This window comes from Alternaria postmessia (assembly GCF_024291825.1).
Source record: "Alternaria postmessia strain BMP 2775 chromosome Unknown scaffold_129, whole genome shotgun sequence".
In the NCBI taxonomy this organism is placed as follows: domain Eukaryota; kingdom Fungi; phylum Ascomycota; class Dothideomycetes; order Pleosporales; family Pleosporaceae; genus Alternaria; species Alternaria postmessia.
In genome coordinates, this window is record NW_026260202.1 from 11,556 (window position 1) to 29,990 (window position 18,435).

General features: G+C 52.9%; 4 protein-coding genes across 4 annotated transcripts; 3 read left to right on the plus strand and 1 right to left on the minus strand.

The window, feature by feature from the left end:
- Nucleotides 1-3,270: 3,270 nt before the first annotated feature.
- Nucleotides 3,271-4,319, plus strand: J4E82_010483 (uncharacterized protein; the record flags this gene model as incomplete). The annotated part of the gene is made up of 2 exons (XM_051736695.1): nucleotides 3,271-3,644; nucleotides 3,692-4,319. 2 exons carry the CDS (start codon nucleotides 3,271-3,273, stop codon nucleotides 4,317-4,319), a joined length of 1,002 nt encoding a protein of 333 aa, XP_051583533.1.
- Nucleotides 4,320-4,721: 402 nt separating this feature from the next.
- On the minus strand, nucleotides 4,722-8,700 carry J4E82_010484 (uncharacterized protein; the record flags this gene model as incomplete). The annotated part of the gene is made up of 2 exons (XM_051736696.1): nucleotides 4,722-6,733; nucleotides 6,780-8,700. The coding sequence occupies 2 exons, from the start codon at nucleotides 8,698-8,700 to the stop codon at nucleotides 4,722-4,724; spliced, it is 3,933 nt and encodes a 1,310-aa protein (XP_051583534.1).
- Nucleotides 8,701-9,556: 856 nt separating this feature from the next.
- SEC16 (vesicle coat component) lies at nucleotides 9,557-15,070 on the plus strand (the record flags this gene model as incomplete). Its single annotated transcript, XM_051736697.1, has 1 exon — nucleotides 9,557-15,070. One exon carries the CDS (start codon nucleotides 9,557-9,559, stop codon nucleotides 15,068-15,070), a length of 5,514 nt encoding a protein of 1,837 aa, XP_051583535.1.
- Nucleotides 15,071-16,139: 1,069 nt separating this feature from the next.
- Nucleotides 16,140-17,865, plus strand: J4E82_010486 (uncharacterized protein; the record flags this gene model as incomplete). The annotated part of the gene is made up of 2 exons (XM_051736698.1): nucleotides 16,140-16,855; nucleotides 16,917-17,865. 2 exons carry the CDS (start codon nucleotides 16,140-16,142, stop codon nucleotides 17,863-17,865), a joined length of 1,665 nt encoding a protein of 554 aa, XP_051583536.1.
- Nucleotides 17,866-18,435: the final 570 nt, after the last annotated feature.

The following is an 18,435-nucleotide window of genomic DNA, read 5'->3' on the forward strand; positions in this document are numbered from 1 at the left end:
TCCTAGATTATATCATGGGTAAATGATGACACCACACACGTTCCATGCGTTCCACACGCATTCCGCTACCTAATCAAGATGCAAGCCATCGGACGTTTTGCTGGAATCGTCGCTTTCCAAATTGCAGACATGGTGTTTTGAACGGTGAGCTTGGTGATGCAAATCGTCATCATTGGCCAGTCGTGCTTTAACCGCAACGGGAGTGGTGGGAAAACTAGCACCGTACCACGTGACGTCGCACCTCCGTCGCGCCTTGCAGCCCTGTAGATCGTCAACGACATCATCCTATCCATCATCAACACCTGCATCTGCATATACGAATATACCCCGTTGCATATTGTTTCTAAACATATCTTGTCGTGTTCCCCTGCTTCCTGGTGCCGTCTTTGCCCTTCTGTTGCACGCGAGGTGTGTGCCACGTTTTCGCGGTTGCTGATGTTTGGGTCCAACAGCGGGAATGTCGGCTAACGGGTTGTATAACCCGGACCAGAGTGCTGTAAACACGCGTTGGATAGAGCCCTGGACCGAGGCGTTTAGAGTAAGTGTCAGCTGTACGTGTTGTGTAGAGTGTCCGGCGAGAAGTGTCCTAGGTGTTGGGTTTCACAGGGTCAATGCGCTATTATTCTGGAAGTACGCAGATGTTAGAGAATGCCTTGCTGACCGGTCGTAGGCACAACGAGATATCGGACTCCGTGTACCGATCAACTTTCAGACTGTTCCAGCCGTATCGCTGGCACAGGCGTGTTTTGCGCAAAACCAGTACGAACATAATGCTTTCCAAAAATGCTTTTCAAATTTGTTGGCTGTCGGCGTCCGGAAATTCACAGTCGATACGTATTGGGATCCGCTGCGTTCAGTATGGAGTTTGTGCCCAGTTGAGCTGCCTCAGTCGAATGAAGACACATCGGCTGAAGGAAATCTGCCTGTGGCGACTGGGCCGACAATAGCGCCATCAAGTGATAGTATGAGTGCGGAGATCCCGCTGTCTACATTCGATCCTCCAGGCAAGGCAAAAAAGCGTCAACAGACATCCACATCGGCTTCGGTGTCTGCAGACCTATCGTCGAGTTCGATAGCAGTCGTGTCCTCGGTCGCATCGTCAACTTCCTCAGCTTCAACGAGTGCAGCAACACCAACCATAATCGATTTCCCAACCCCCAATGGACCGCCGCTTTTGCAAATCGGGAGTTACAATTGCACATCTCTGATGACGCTAGACTTACTTACCGGCACACTAGAGAAGTTCCTCGAAACAACAGCTACTACAACTAGTGCAGCGATAACTATGTTCACTTTCAACGTACATGCTGCTTCATCTATCACCGATCCAGACGCTCCAGCTCCGAACCTGTCTCCGAATCAACTTCCTCAGTCTGGGCAATTGCTCAGCGATGTGTTGCAGGGTAATCTTTCTGATGACACATTCACTCCGTCTACTTTGGCCGACCAACGTGCGAACTTGAATAGCTCGTGGTATAACGTCGATTGGAATAATCGTCCACTCATGGGTTACTACGAGAACTCCAAGAATGCTGACGGACACTTGTTCACGGAAAGTGGGTGGCCAAACGAAGCTTACATGGAGTTCAAGCAGCTATATCGACTTATCACTAGTTATGGCACTGTTGCCCCGCAGATGTCGGATTATAACATAGGACCAGATCTCGACTACGTCTTCCCTCCTGGAACCATTGTCGATGAAAAGACACTATCAGTTGGCACGGATGGACGTGTGACTTCCGGTTGCTTGTTTTCTTCTTCCGACAACATCGTTACTTCGACAACGAACTCATCTTGGGCCCTTGCCGAAGTCCCATCACTCGATATCAGCGCAAACCCAGACTTCTCCTCGATTATACCCTCGGTCACTAACTTTACCGCCTGTGGTATAACCCCCTTCCTCAATCAAACCCTCGGAGACACCACTGCGGACAAGAATCCCTTGCCTTATGCCGCATATGTACAGTCTACATTATGGTCGTTCGCGCCTGGTCAACCCCTCAATTCCTCTGAAGAGGGGGACGACACTAATGACAACCGCTGCGTCGTCATGATGATGAAACCACCCTATGCAGGGCGCTGGCGCGTAGAAGACTGCAACCAACACCATCGTGTCGCCTGCCACGATCCCCGACAACCTTACGACTGGCGTATCTCCGACGATTCAACTTACTATCGCAACGCCGAATACTATTGCAAAGACCCATACCAATTTAATGTCCCACACACCGCGCTAGAAAACTCGCACCTGTTTTCTGCTTTTCAGGCCGCCGCTCCTAATGATGACGCGCTTTACATCAACTTGAATGCTTTAAGTGTGCCAGACTGCTGGGTCATTGGACTCAATGGAACGTGTCCGTACCTTCCTACGACAGACACGAATCGTACGCGCATCGTTGTAGTGCCAACTGTAGCGGCTGTGATTATCTTTCTTTTGGCTGCGTTAACCTTCTTTGTCAAATGCGCTGCAAATCGGAGGGAGAACAAGAGAGGACGGAAGAGAAGACTGGTTGATGGCTGGGAGTATGAAGGCGTTCCTAGTTAATGGGAAATTAGTGACCCAGGGTCATGTTGGACAAGGGTATGTAAATATAACAGCATTGACCAGAAATCCAAATTTGGTATCAATCATCAACACCTCACTACGTTGCTCAGACAAAGATTCAAGGCAGCGGTGGTATCGCGATAGATTCTGTTCTCATCAGTTGCTCTAATATACAATGCCTTTGTTGTCGGATGCAGTTGCAGAGTCTGACAAAGCCATTCATCTCGACCATTGTTCGCTTTGTGAGTCAAGTCGTATAACATGACTATCTCTCAATCATTCGTACGGCTGGTTGGCAAAAAAAGATACATTACCATCTATAAGGAACAAGACTATACCACCACCGATATTATTTCTATCAGTCACGACCAAACATGTCCACAAATCCTTGGGGACACCGTACGGCGCACAATGCGCCGCGGCAACGTCCCAATATGCGTGGCACGAGCCTCTACCCAATGGCTGCGCCACATGCGAGGCAAGTAGCTAAGAACATTGCTGCTAAACAAATTCCAAATACCTGGCCTATCCCAAGAAACCGAAGTAAAAAAAGCAGAGGTCTGAGGCGAAATGGCAACACTTGTTTCCGACTCAGCGGTCTACAAGCACTGTTACACTTGCCAAGATTTCTTCAGTGGATCATCTCTCATAATAGCATGCGCAATGGAACCCGGATCTTCCCATGCCGTCCCGCTCATGTGATCCATGCACAATTAGATTTGAATATGTCCAGTACTACTATATCGTCGAACAAGAAAATTCCTAGTATAGACGAATTGCCTGAAAAGGAGTTGACTCAGCTCAAGAAGAAACTCGAGAAAAAAGAGAAGAAAAACCCAGGAAGTACGTTAACAGACTGTCCCGCTTGCGCGGTGAAGGCTTTAGCGCAGTTCTACTGGGGTATCCAAAATCTCAATGCTGGTGGTGTACCTGATAGTCTACCCTTCAACAATGCAGAGCTAGACAGAGTTCACCAAGTTGACAACATGCTGCGGCAATTTACACCAGGAGCAGACACTGGGGCAGGGAACGCACAAGAGGACCCAGAGGAGATGCAAACGCGACTATTAACAGCATGTCTCGAGTCTGTTAATTACCAGTAAGTCTTCTCGGCGACATTAGATTACCTTACGCTAACCCAAACAGTCTCAATGAAAACACGGCCTGGAAAGCTCGCTACGAAGCCCTGTTCATACTGCAACAAGAGTGCTTCTGGAATTGTCCATGCGGTTCTCAGCAGGTTCCCCCAAACAATCCCGCCCCCGACAGTATCGGTTTCAACAACATCGCGATTCTCTCTAACGGCACACCAGACAGCCTTGAAGAAGCTATGAGACGAGAGTTCGAACCAACTCCACTCAGTACCTTCCACTGTCACATCTGTAACAGCACGCAGCAAAGAATGCAGTCTACACGTATTGAAGGATCACCAGAATATCTCCGCATCAAGCTCAGTATCGTCAACAGTAACGGTACACCGAACTTGAATCCCGTGAATCTTCCCGAGGTTCTGAATTTGTCTGAATATCAAGCTGTTGGTGACGGCCCACCGCTTCTCATGTATCGATTAAGCAGTGTACTTGCTCATGGCGGTAAACACAATGCAGGTCACTGGGTTGCGAGCGTACGTGGCCCTCAGAATGTCTTCTACATCAACGATCATTTGGTCAGTCAGCGAAGTTTATTAGAATTGAGGGCGAATCCCCAAGTTTATGGGGGTACTGGAATGCACGCTGTCGTTCTGATGTATAAACGCTTTGAGAAGAAGCTCTAGGGTTAAGTCAGTCAAAGTAACCATACGGTAGCACAACGACGACCTTCATATGCCATTCGCGCTTTCTCATACTTGTACAACATCATAGTAATTGTAGTGTCTGTTGAATCGATTGTCTCAAATGTTCTATACACGTGATATCTGTTCTGTGCAAAATCTTCAGCAAGCCTCTCATTCTCTCTTTCCTTTACTAAGACATGAACTGCCTTCGTCGCGGACATGTTCAAACGAGCAATCGTATCGAGGAACAGGACTATGATGAAAGATCAGTTGCCCAGCTAAGCAAAAGGGCCTGCTCGAAAAGGCCGCACACACTGGAAAACCAGAGAAACTGATGAAGAGTAGAAATAAAATCTCATTGCTTCCAAACTCAAAAGAACTCCCGCTATGCAAACCCACTTCCTATACACCTTGCACTTTACGATAACTCGGCGGCTTCAGCGTCCTCCCCAACAACTTGACCGCATAAGGCGGCACAAGACTGATCGCCGCGATAACCGCAAACTTCCACCAAAACGCCACGCTACCCACAAACGCAAGATCAAAGTAGCCCGTCAAGAACGGTATGGAGCTAAAGTAAATGACAGCCGTACCCACGATACTAGCAATCATGAACCAATGCCAAGTCGTAACCTCCATAGCCACCATGATAAGTTCATTAACAATCAGCACCGAGAAACTGACGCTGACCATTTTAAGGAAAGTGGGGTCGGGTTCCGCAGGGGGTGTAGTTGAAAGACCAACACCGATGAGGAGTTGTGATAGTCCCTGGATGATTGAGCCCTGGTAGATGGATACGGCGACCCAGATGAAGAAGGATTTATAGGATAGCGACCTCCCCGTTTTGAGTTCAGCGTAGAGTTCCGGATAGAGATTCGCAACGCTCTCATCAACGTCTCGATCCAACACAAGCGAGAAGACAGGCCACATGGTGTAGATGGTACTATAGCCGACGAGCAAAAAGTCCTTGTACAGAGCGTTGGGCTCAAAGTTGCTTGAGATGGAGAAGACGGTTTGGCAAATACTGATGATGAGACCGCGGTGGATGACGAATTGACTCAGCTTAGCAGAACGCTTGTAGCTGTTGCGACCGTGCCAGACCAGTAGTTTCACGAGGTAGCAGAATTGCTCAATGGAGAAGTCGGCTGCGAGGGAGGCTTGACGACCTTCCTTTCCGACGATACCCACGCCGACGTCTGCGGCTTGAATCATGGAGACGTCGTTGCCACCGTCGCCGATGCAGCATACGCGTTTCTTGGTGAATTCGCGAATCAGGCGGGCAACGTCTGCCTTCTGCGTTGGAGAGCAGCGGCAGGCTACGACAGTGGGCAGCTGGACGGCTACGGAGATGAATTCCTGGCGGAAGTGTTGGAGGAACAGCGCGAGAGACTCTCCATCAATGAGGAGGCATGCGTCTAGTTTTCCGCGGAGGAAGTCGAGTGAGGAGGAGGCGAGGTCTTTGCGTTTTAGCTTGGCAATTGTGTGGACGTATTGGCCGCGGGCTACGAGCTTTGATGAGACAGCTACGCAACGGGCGGTTTCTACTTTGTCACCAGTCAACATCCAGATCTTGATGCCTGCGTTACGGAGGAGTTCGAGAGAGGGCTTGACGTCTTTTTGAAGCTTGTCTTCAACACCTGTAACGCCAAGAAGTTCCAGGTCGTTCTCCAGGAATTCCTTTACTACACTGGCGACGGCGGCATCGCGGTTGTTGAGGGCAAGGGATGCCTGGGCATGCTTGGTGGAAAAGTCTTGGTAGATTTGCGCGGAGAGTTTCTTGCGACCGACGACCAGTGTTCGGAGACCTTCGCGTGCCATGTTTGCTGTCTCCTCGTCGAGCCAATCGTTGGCGGCAACAATGGAGGTCATGACCGTGTCGGCACCTTTTTGGTAGAACCAGATCTCGCCACCATCATCGGTGGGTGATGATGCCGGACCGTGATAGAACTTTACAACAATACCCATGCGCTTGCCTTCAGAAGTAAACGGAAAGACGTTCAAAATGCGCACCTTGACCACTGTATTGCCGCTGTCGCACGATAGTAGGGTCATAGACTCGCGGTCGCGGGACAGTAGCTTCAAGCCAACAGCCTCGGTCCATCTCACGATGGCAATTTCATCTGGGGAAGAGGCTTGGTACGTAGTTACCGTTTCCCCATCTTCTTCCTCAGTAGTCGGTGTTACATTGTGGCAAAGTGCTAGAGCCAGCACAACATCGCGAACTCGAGATCCAATCTCTCGGCGTGTACGAGTAGCTGAGGTCAGAGGCGCGGTATTTGCAGAAGATGGCGTGACGAGTGACGGAGCTTCTCCAGTGGGTGGTGTAAAGCATTGGTGAACATATGACGATACTTCGTCCATTGCTTCGTTTGCATACGAGACCGTACCGACGTGTATCTTTTTCATGATCATCTCTGAATGTTGTTAGTCATGTCAGAGTCCCTTTGTTGTTTGACATACCATTCTGTGTCAGAGTACCCGTCTTGTCGCTCAACAGGTACTCAATACGGCCTAGGTCCTCTGGGATCGTGCTAGTCCGAACAATGGTGTTTTTGATGCTCTCATCATGCTGGATGAACCACGCATAGACTGACTTGCCCATGTCAAGATTTACACGCAGACCTACTGGTACGATGGTAGAGAACAGAATGAGGAAACGCAGCATAGATTGCCACCACTGCCTGCCTTCGATGACTTGGAAGCGCGCAAGGGCGACTAGTATGAATGAGAGCGACAGTGTAAAGACACAGAGCCATTTTGTCAGGGAGTTGATCTCCAGCTCTAACAAACCAGTCTTGGACCGGGAAGGCGATGTAGAGAGCGCTTGACGGGTTTGGGGGCCAGTGTATACAACGACAGCTAACAGACTGCAGCTTGAGGCAACAACGGTGTTTGCCCAAATGGTGTTGTCGATGCTCAAGGATGCTGAATGTACCTCTTCAGGAGAGGCCGCTTCTTCATTCTCATGAGGGTCATACTGGCGCTGTGTCTTGGGAGGCAGTTCAACGGTTCCGTAGAATTCGTTGACCTTCTTGTCCGGTTTGCCAGCGACGACGCGGAGCCGTGTGTACTCGCCAACATCCAAGTTCTGGGTGAGCGGTGAAGTCAGGCGTAGCTTCCAATCGGTTTCACCGTCCAACTGATCAGTTCGGATAAAGGCCTCGCCTGAGGATCCGGTAGCTATGGCACTATCGACCTTGGCTGTGTCTCCCTTGGCTGTGTCTTCAGAATCCAAACCGTCGATAAGCGCGGCCGACGAACTCTGCGCTTTAGACCCGTCTTCGGAAGGTGCTGCATTTTCGCTGGAGTAGCTCTTGAGAAGCACCATGTCGGCAGGCACTCGCTGGTCCTTGCCAAGCTTTACGACATCTCCAACTTTGAGGCTCCGAGAGGGTTTTACAACTTCCCAGTAGGTGCACGTGGCCAAACCCTTGCCTGAAAGTCGCTGCTCCTCTTCATCAATATCGGCTGACCGACCCCGGTCCTTGGCCTGCTTCCTCAAACGGTTCTTCTTCTGCGAGTTCTTGCCCGGCGCGACGCCGTTGCCGTTGCTGTTCTCTTCGAACTTCAGAACTGTGTAACCTTCGGAATTCGCTTCTGCGTCTCGCCGCCTTCGCGCAATATCGTCCATAGCTTCTTTCCCTAGAGTGATGGATATGACAAACGCCAAGGGAAAGATGTAGGTCGAGAGGTAGCCGATTCGCAGGACAGGTATGATTTGTGATAGAGCGACGAGCAGAAAGTACATGTTGATGAAGAAGGAGAACTCATTGTATAGAGTGCGGGGTAGGAAACTCCACGGGGTATATTTGGCGTTGGATACGGCGTTTGCAGGGAATCTCGAGGTTTGAAGCTGGCCGACGGAGATGGTGCGCTGAGTGGTCGGATCATGCTCTTCTTCGGCATCTGACTCTCCATTATCATCACCCAGCTGTATAGGCGCATTGTTCTGTCGTGAGAGGAAGCTGGGCAGGCGCATGGCTGAGCCTAGGCGGGATAGTTTGCTCGGTGGTGGTTGCCGTCTTCTCCGTACTGTGTGTTGTGCAGACAGCAGGGGCGAGTCGTCGTCTCCAGACTGGCCATAACTGCCGGCAGAGTCTCTCTTAGACCCTTCATCGTCGTCCAACAGCCCTCTCAGGTCATCCTCTTCCGGCTCTTCCTTCTTCTTGCTCGCGCGCAACCGGCCTACCCTGAGATTCCTCAGCGGTATCCTCGCGCCTAGTTCATGATACGGCCTTGTTTGCTCCCTGGATTGCCGGCGCGGTGGTGTAGAGGTGGACTGCGAGTGGGTGGCCAGAGGGTCCAGCTCCTCTAGGTCGAGTTCCAGGTCCGAGTCCTCATCTGGCGCATTTGGCTGGTGGTACTGGTGGGGTGCAGCCATGGCTCATGGGCGAGCGAAGATGGTGCTGCGGTGCAGGAAGGAGTGGTTGGCTAGTTCCACCTCATGTGCGACGGGCTTGGGTGTGGTTATAGGTATATTGGCTGCCTTCGGGGGTCCGCGGCGTTTCGGGGGTGTCTGGATGCAATGTCTGGGCGACTGGACGCTTAGTTTCTAGTGCCGACGAGGATCCAGGGAATGTCGACGTATCAAGTATGCCTCGAAATGGGTGACGGGCTCGGGAGTGAAGGGCGCAGGTGGTGCTGTGTGAATTGTAGAGCCCATGTGTCTTGAAGTCGCGTCACTCTCCGGGCTGGGGTGTGGCGCAGGCGGCAAGTGTGGCGTTGGGGCTGCCGCGGCGGGCCGTTTCAATGTCCAAGGCGCAGGAACAGCTGGCCAGATCGCTTTCTCACTCATCCTACCAGACTACATTGCGATGCGACCGGGGCTCGCCTCTGCTGTTTGATTCTTGTTGCCTTCCTCGACGGAGACTGCGTCTTTCGCTGTTGCGCGACATACAGAGCCCATGCTCTTCTGCTTCTATAGAGGTACGTAACTGTCTTCGCGATCACTGACGTAGAAAGGGATGACGAGCACTCTCATTCGTCCTCCGCGTTCGACTCTCCGCCGCGACTGCCTTTCACTCTGCATTCTCTCTAGTTCAATTGTCACACTTTACTCTCTCCTGCATATTTTGCTGTGGCTGCCATTTTGTCCCACGAGGCGTCTACCGTGCCATGTCAACCTGCTTCTGGTGCCGAAACCCAGGCCCAACATCCGAGCAGCCAAACACCAATTTCAGCACTGACTGGATTTTTAGTACTTGTAGATACCCTTTGACTTACCTAATTATTCCATAATGGACGAAGACGGCCCAAACTTTTCCTATGCCTACGGTGGCGCGCCCTCGAACCCCTCGACCCCCTCGACTCCCTCGCTTCCCTCAAATACATCTTGGAACCCGGCATTGCGCAGCGAAAATGGAGCGGGCGTACCAGCCAGCGCGAAGCCAGCAACACAACCTGAGCAACCCAAACCAGACTCGTCAGAAGAAGAGGACGACGAAGACGAAGAGGCTGATGACGATGACGAAGAATCAGAAGATGAGAGCGAGGAAGAGGACGAGGCTCCCCCAAAACCCGCAGTAGCTGCGCCAGTCATAACAGAACCTGCGAACAAGCCCGAGATCGAAGAAGAAAGCTCAAGCGACGAATCTCCCGAGCGCAATGACACCATACAATCGCCGCCAAGAGCGCAACCACCCCAGACAAAAGAACCTCTGGAGTTTGGAAACGACGCTGCGCCCGAGGACGATCTGGTAAATGCAACGCAGGCACTCGATATTGGCGAACCACAAGCGACACCAGCCAAGGCCGAGTCTAGCGACGAGGAGGGTTCTGAAGAAGAGGAGAGCGAAGAGGAAAGTTCGGAAGAAGAGGCGGAACCCGAGCAACATGCAGAGGAGAACTACGAGCATCAGGGCGAGACTACAGCTTTGGAGGATGCCATGGCCGAGAGTGTAAAAGTGCCCCTGGTAGAAGACACCGAAGCAGACGAATGGGGCGGTTCCGGTGACGACGCCTTTGATCTTGGTGGGAAATCACAGGAAACACCCCTAGAGACACCAATGGCCGAAGCTGTTGGGACGACAGTCGGAGATGACAATATTGGAAATACCACCGTAGGTGGCAACACGGGAGCCGATGATGACTGGGGAAATTCAGAGGAGGCGGAGGACTTTTTCGGTGTGGTCGCGAGCCAACAGATCGAACCTGCGCAGGCCGTAGATCAGACACCTGGTGCCCATGTGGTACAGGCCGAATCAAAGGCTCCTGAGAAAAGCGAGTGGGATCTGGATCTGGATCTGGACGATGATTTCCTGCCTGACCCCGAGGATGCACCTGTCATCGAGTTGAGTGACGACGAGGGGTTCCTCGAAGACGAAGTACCGGCACCCGCAGCGCAACCAACGCAAGTCACTCCCTCAGGAACGGCGAGCCGATATGCTCCTCAAACTCCTGCTGTGGCACCGGCGCTTACCCCAGCGGCGAACCCGTACGCTCCTCAAGCACCAGCCGCACCAGCTTACGATGGCTTTGGACGAAACATGGCATATCAACAGCAACAGCAGCAACAGCCGCCTCGACCGCCAATAGCAAGCTCAGCACAAAGTTTCGTAGACAAGTCCAAAGGAGGCTACGCTTCGCCTTATGATTTGCCAGAAGACATCGTGACTACCCGAAAGCGACCTGCTCCGCGAACGACAGTCTCAGCTGTACAGCCAACTCCACCACCACCGCGGACCAGCAGTGTGTCTTCCAACACTGCGCCTCCTGGGCCTCCACGGCCGCCCATGGCATCGAGCATGTCAGTGTCTAGTCTGTCTCCACCATCCTCGGGCCACTCTATGCGTTCTCAGATGACTGGCATGCCACCACCGGCTGCACCACCAAAGCCTGCCGTCGTAGCAAAGTCACCTTCGAGTGACTTCTTCGCTGAGCTGCCTGTCACATCCAAGCCACGCCCGTCTGGACGCTACACCCCGCAGCCGAATGTCCCTGTCCAACCTTCACCTCCAGTTAGCCATCCACCCCCGCAGCTGCCATCAAAGGAGCGTACGGCTTCCACGTCGTCCCTGAGGAACGAGTTCATTCCAGATGCTGCTAAAGTCGCTACACCTCCTCCGTTCAGACAACCAGAGCAGTTACCCATGTTCCCCAGTCAGCCATCGGTACCTACACGAACAAACAGTCTTCCCGTTCCTCAGCCGGCACCGGCGCCCCCTTCTACGAGCAGATATTCTCCAGCGCCGCCTCCATCGGGACCCGCTGCCAACTCACGATATTCTCCCGCACCCCCAAGCGCACCAGCGGCAAACCAGCGATACTCGCCTGCTCCATCGCAAGCACCGCATGCTCGTTACCAATCCGAGCCACATAACAACTTAACGCGAACTCCCTCGCAGCCTTTTGCGCCCCGTACTTCCAGTCCGCTAGCCTTCCACAGCATGCCTCAGCAGGAGCAGGTTACAGACAATCATGCGCAATATGCTCCAAACCATCAACTTTCGCAATCGGCTGATGGTATGCCCCGCCCACCTATCAGAAGCCCGCTAGGAGAAGTCAGTGAGATTGAAGAGCAAGAGCCAGAGCCAATGCTTAGTTCAAGGCCACCTACATCTGGAAGATCGGAGACTCCGCCTCTAAGAAGTACACCTTCATCAGTAGTCGGCTCACCACGTAAGACTGACAGCTATGCACCGAGATATCAGCCAGCCCAGCCAGCAGTTCCGCAACGCTCCCACTCCCAATCTCCAACACAGACCATGAAACAGCCCGTACGCGGCTATGGTAGCTTGGAGTCCACAGGGACTCCTTATGGCATGATGCCATCTGCGATCTATGGTAACCAGTCTACCGCTTCCAGTGCTGTCAACAAGATTCCTCATCGCCGGCAAGCGTCCACAACCTACGATTTTATCGTTCCTGAAGACGAGCGTTCGGCAGATCCACTCGAACGGTGGAAGGGTCATCCTGTGTTCACCTGGGGTCTAGGGGGTAATGTTGTGACGAGCTTCCCTAAGCAAATTCCTAGGTATGGAGGTGGCGGGTCCGCGCCGATGATGAAGAGCAACCCTGGTGAGGTCCGTATTCAGAGCATCAAAGAGGTATTCCCTCTACCGGAAGACATCGCCAAGTTCCCAGGCCCTCTCAAGGCCAAGGGCAAGAAGAAGGACGTATCAGCATGGCTAGGCCGCAAGATCGAAGCACTAGACAGTCAGTTGAAAGAACCAGGACTCGAACACACTATGAGTGAAGACGAGCTCAAGCGCCTGGAAGATCGCACCCTTCTCTGGAAACTCATGCAGGTTCTCATTGACAATGATGGGAAACTGGAGGGTATTCCTGCAGCAGAAGCTGCCGTCAAGAAGCTACTTTCACCAGCTGGTGACGAGTCATCAGATGAAGCGGGTTCATACTCCACAGCAGCCGATATTGTCGGACGGTCAAGATCTAACACCTCCAACCTCCAAGCAGAACCTGTTGACCCCCGTGCCGTCGAGGACTTGCAAAGCATGCTGGTCAAGGGTGATCGCGAGAAGGCTGTCTGGCACGCTGTCGACCAGCGACTATGGGGCCACGCTATGTTGTTGTCTTCTACTCTCAGTAAAGACATATGGAAGCAGGTTGTCCAAGAGTTCGTCCGAAAGGAAGTCAAGAAAGCCGGACGCAGCAACCAAGCATTGGCTGTACTGTACGAAGTCTTTGCTGGCAACCATGAGGACTGCATCGACGAACTGGTTCCAGCTTCGGCTCGTGCCGGCTTCCAGATGGTGAGCGCTGACGGTGCTGGTGCAACACAGAACGCACTGCAAGGCCTCGACAAGTGGCGCGAGACGGTTGCGCTGATCCTGAACAATCGCAGTGAAGGTGATGCATCAGCTCTACTCTCGCTTGGAAGGCTTTTGGTCCAATACGGTCGTGTTGAAGCTGCGCATGTTTGCTTCATCTTTGCTCGTTCGGTTTTGAAGGTCAGCGGAGTCGATGATCCTCAGGCTGATCTCGTACTGATCGGCGCTGATCACCGCCTGAATCCTTTGGAGATGGGTGTCGAGCTGGAGCCGATAATGCTGACTGAAGTGTACGAATTTGCAATGTCGTTGGCATCGCCGACCGGCTCGTTCGTCATGCCGCATTTGCAAAACTATAAACTTGCACATGCGTATCAGTTAGCCGAGAATGGGTACAGAACCGATGCGCAGGCATACTGCGACGCTATTGCAGCGGCTATGAAGGCTACAACAGCACCTTCTCTCTACTACAACGCTGCTTTCATTGCCAATCTCGACGACTTGGGCAAGCGATTGTCGCAGTCTCCCAAGGATGGTTCTTCGTCGTGGATTTCAAAGCCTAGTATGGACAAGGTTGGAAGCTCGCTTCTGTCAAAGTTTAACAGCTTCATTGCAGGGGATGACGAGGATAACACGGCCAACAAATCTGGTGGGTCCGAGGTTGGACCTTTCGCTAAGATTACCGGCGATAGCCCTTCCCTTACGCCTTCACATTCGAATGCGGATCTCTATGGCGCAATGTCTGGTTATGGTGTGCCTGCACAGCCGCCAGCACCAGGCAACTCAAGGTATGCACCATCAAATGCATACGCACCAAGGTCTTCCTCGGAACAGCAGCGGTCTCGTTACGAGCCCGGTGGTCGACCGTCAATGGAGTCAAACGATAGCTATGGCATGCGAGCAGCATCCGACAATTATACGCCTATGACACCGACATCCAATATCTACAGCCCTACGCAGACCCAACTGAGTCCACCGAGTGCACGCACGCAAGCCAAAGCACAATCGTACTCTCCACTTCGTCCTGAGTACAGTCCGGCCCAGCCATCCTTGGGCAGTCCTTACATGCCCACTCCCCCAATCCAAGATTCTTCCTCGGCCCCTGCGTTTGGTGGTTACCAGCCGCAAGCGAGCTACGATGAGCCGAGTCAGCCTACAGACAATGAGTTAACATACGATCGATATGGACCTTCCTCAACTACCTTCGAGCCTCCCGCGTACCAGCCCTACAACCCCGATGAGGACGATGAGGACGATAAGAAGAAAGAGGAAGAGAAGCAAGTAACCAAGAAGAAATCTTTCATGGATCTCGACGACGATGACGATCTTGCTGCTCGCGCCTCAGCTCTGAAGATCAGCGGAGGCGGCAGCTCCAAGTCAGAAGCAGACAAGAAGGCAGACGAGGCATTCCGCAAAGCGGCCGAAGCAGATGCTCAGCGTGACAAGGAAGCCGCGGCAGCGAAGAAGGGAGGATGGCTGTCTGGGTGGTTTAAGAAAGATCCCAACGCCGCTCCCGGTCCTATTAAGGCTAAGCTGGGAGAAGAGAGCAGTTTCTACTACGATACGGATCTTGGCAAGTGGGTAAACAAGAAGGGCGGTGCGGCAGATACGGGTAAACCCGCTGCAACACCACCGCCTCCACGCGCTGGTCCTCCCGGCGGCGCAGCTCGAAGTGCCTCAGGCGGCGCGCCCACCCCGCCTATGGGTCCTCCCGGCGGCCTGCGTCCACCTACATCCAACCCTCGCTCCTCATCTATGCCACCACCAATGGGCGGTGCTGCGTCCCGTGCCTCTACACCAGGTATCCCAGAGTCTGATGAAGAGGGCTTCGCTGCTGGACCTAAACCACCTGTGCTAGCCAGACCGAGCTTTGGTGCTGCATCAGGACCGCCGTCACGACCGGGCACTGGTATGAGCAATGCCAGTAGTATTGATGATTTGCTGGGTGCACCTCAAGCCAGAAAGGGACCAGCAAATAAGAAGAAGAAGGCTGGTCGCTATGTCGATGTCATGGCGAAGTAGAAACGCTATGAAGAATGATGAAGACATGGAAACGGAAGTTACGCAGAGATAGATGGATGACTGCCGTTATCAGCCGGACCAGATCACGACATGTATGGGATAGTGTCATGACGGGATTCGGTACGAAGATAGACGTGGCATGCTTTGGTTCCTGCATTAGATGGAGCATTAAGCAATTAGTCGAGCCCGTTTTCCGGGACACATTTGTACTATAATATTATCATCTCAGATTTCTCCTTGACTCTATCCCATGTTGCAGCATTATCGTAGTATCCTTTGAAAACGTGATAACTTGCTGTGATGCGATAAACGTGTCCACCTGGGGGCGGCCCCAGCTTTCCACTCGACCCTCCACAAAAGATACGAAGAACGGCCTTTTGCTCGGGGCTGTTGCTGGCTGGGCGCTGCCGACAGTCGGGCACTGGTCGGGCTTGACCCCACATGAACGCACGCGACCGATTCCGTCCCAGTCCGGCAAACACACCCGACAACGGAGATGACGCATGCGGCTTCGATCGGTGACATGCGCGCCTGGCAGGGTTGATTGTACACGCCAATCTGCTATCACGACTCCTGCAGGCGTTCGATGGGGGACAATGATGATGGGTGGGCAGACACCAAGGGTTGCTTATCGCGCTTACTTGATGTCTGATGTTGTCGGTGATTTCTATATCGAATCAAACGCCTATCTTCCTGGCGCGCTCCGACTCATGGTGTGGAGCGAACGATTGCAGCGTCGCATTTCGCGCGTTTCCCAGCTCCCAAGACCCTAGTCTAGACTTTGACGGGCTTGACGCCGGCGGTTGCCAGCTGCGGGGAATTTGTCGGGTCACTCGCGTGTTGTCGTCTTTTATCTTGGGTTTCTCGTGTTCTTATCCCTAATAGCACACCTTCGTCGTCGTTTCTGTTATCAACGGTCGTTGCGCCCTTATAAACGTTGGACTGGACTGGTCGGTTGCCACACCCGGACTTTGGAGTCGTTTTCGCCATTTTATCGCAGCGCAATTCGTCGCGCAGTAAGAGTCGGGTTTGGCACTACAATATTGGTCGTTAGGAAAGCGAAACAATCATGGCGAAGAGTGTTTCCATCAGCGAAGGAGGAGGAGACGATGGCGTTCGAAGAAGAGCGTCGGTCAACGACCCTGGCGCCGACGCTGCTCTCGCGAAGATGGGTTACCAATCTGAGCTTCCTCGAAATCTATCCATGTTGAGCGTTCTCGGCATGTCGTTCGCCATCATGGCTGTTCCTTTCGGTCTTTCCACAACACTCTACATCACGCTTACCGATGGTCAATCCGTTACCGTGCTGTATGGCTGGATCCTCGTTTCTCTCATCTCCCTGGCTATCGCTGCTTCGCTCGCGGAAATCTGCGCAGTATATCCTACGGCTGGCGGTGTATACTACTGGTCGGCCATGCTTTCGACACGCGAATGGGCGCCCATCGCCTCGTGGGTCACCGGTTGGTTGACTCTGGTTGGAAACTGGACTGTTACGCTTTCGATCAATTTCTCAGGTGGCCAACTTATTCTATCCGCCATCACGCTCTGGGATGAAGACTTTGTGCCGAACGAATGGCAGACTGTGCTTGCGTTCTGGGCTGTTATGCTTATTTGCATGAGCATTAACATCTTTGGAGCAAAGTATCTGGATCTGATCAATAAGATTTGTATCTACTGGACGGCAACCAGCGTGGTGGTTATTATGGTTGTGCTGTTGAGTATGGCGGATAACAAGAGGGATGCCGAGTTCGTGTTTGCGCATTACGATGCCAGCCAGAGTGGATGGTGCGTTGCCCCTTCTATCTCGAACCGCGTCTCGGACCAGTTATACTGACTTTAGTTTTAGGCCATCCGGATGGGCTTTCTTCGTCGGTCTCCTACAGGCTGCTTACACGTTGACTGGTTACGGCATGGTCGCCGCCATGTGTGAAGAGGTTTCCAACCCATCCCGCGAAGTTCCCAAGGCCATCGTTCTCTCTGTCGCTGCGGCCGGTGTCACGGGTGTCATCTACCTGATCCCTATCCTCTTCGTTCTCCCCGACGTACAACTGCTTCTCGATGTCGCCAATGGACAACCTATTGGCCTGCTCTTCAAGACTGTCACTGGAAGTGCAGGCGGTGGCTTCGGACTCCTCTTCCTTATCCTCGGCATTCTCTTCTTCGCTGGCACGGGTGCATTGACCGCAGCCTCGCGCTGCACCTACGCCTTCGCTCGCGATGGCGCAATCCCCGGTTCGCGACTGTGGGCCAAGGTAGACAAGCGCTTCGATATCCCTCTCATGGCACTCGTCCTCTCCACAGTCGTCGACTGTCTCCTCGGCCTCATCTACTTTGGCTCCTCGGCCGCCTTCAACTCCTTCACTGGTGTCGCGACAATCTGTCTTTCCACATCCTACGGCATGCCCATTCTCATCTCGGTGCTACGCGGTCGTAAGGCTGTACGCCATTCGTCCTACTCGCTCGGCCGTTTCGGTTACGCCATCAACATTGCCATGATCGCTTGGATCTGCCTCGCAGTTGTACTGTTCTGTATGCCGGTCAGTCTACCAGTTGAGGCGGCTACTATGAACTACGCGAGTGTAGTGTTTGCAGGTTTCGCGGCAATTAGCGTGGGGTGGTATTTCATCCGCGGCAGGAAGGAGTTTTCCGGACCGCCCGTGCCGACAGATGCGGAGCCTGGTGAGGAAACTGTTGTTGCGGGGCTGGCGGTGCAAGACAGCAGGCAGGATATTGAGGGCAGGGGTGATAAAGACAAGGTTGTGGATGGCAGTCCAGATAGTAGTAAGGTCTATTAGGGCGTGGATGCGAGGGAGTGTGATATTTCCTGGACATACGACACGTTGTAAGATGGGTCGTTACATTACCTATGTAATCGAGAGATTCTATCGCAGCTTGCATTGTCTGATGTGCATACTATCCTATTTGAGGTTGCTGTCATAAAGACGGTAGCTTTCCGCTCTCTTGTGAAGGGGTGACGCCACACAGCGCTAAAGCCACGGCTAGCAGGGGTACGCGGTCCACGGTTACGCGGTTGTTCGCAACCACCTAACGCGACAATCACGGTGACTCTCATGGACGTGTTGCTTGTCTCTCAGACCGACGGCAATGAAGTGAGTACTTCCCTCGGTATTGACCCCCTCGTATTTCCTAGCCTACCATGTCCTCTCGCAACGTACCATGAGTAACATGTCTAACAAGCGCAACGGCAGCGACTGGCGACCCTCCATAGTCGGCCTCACCTACCATGACGATGCGCAAGAAAGCGACGAGGGCCCGTTGTCCTCGCTGCCTTTGGGGACGCACGACCCCTCCATGACACCACATCTGCCCGTACCTCCCCCATCATCACGGCCACCTACTTCAAC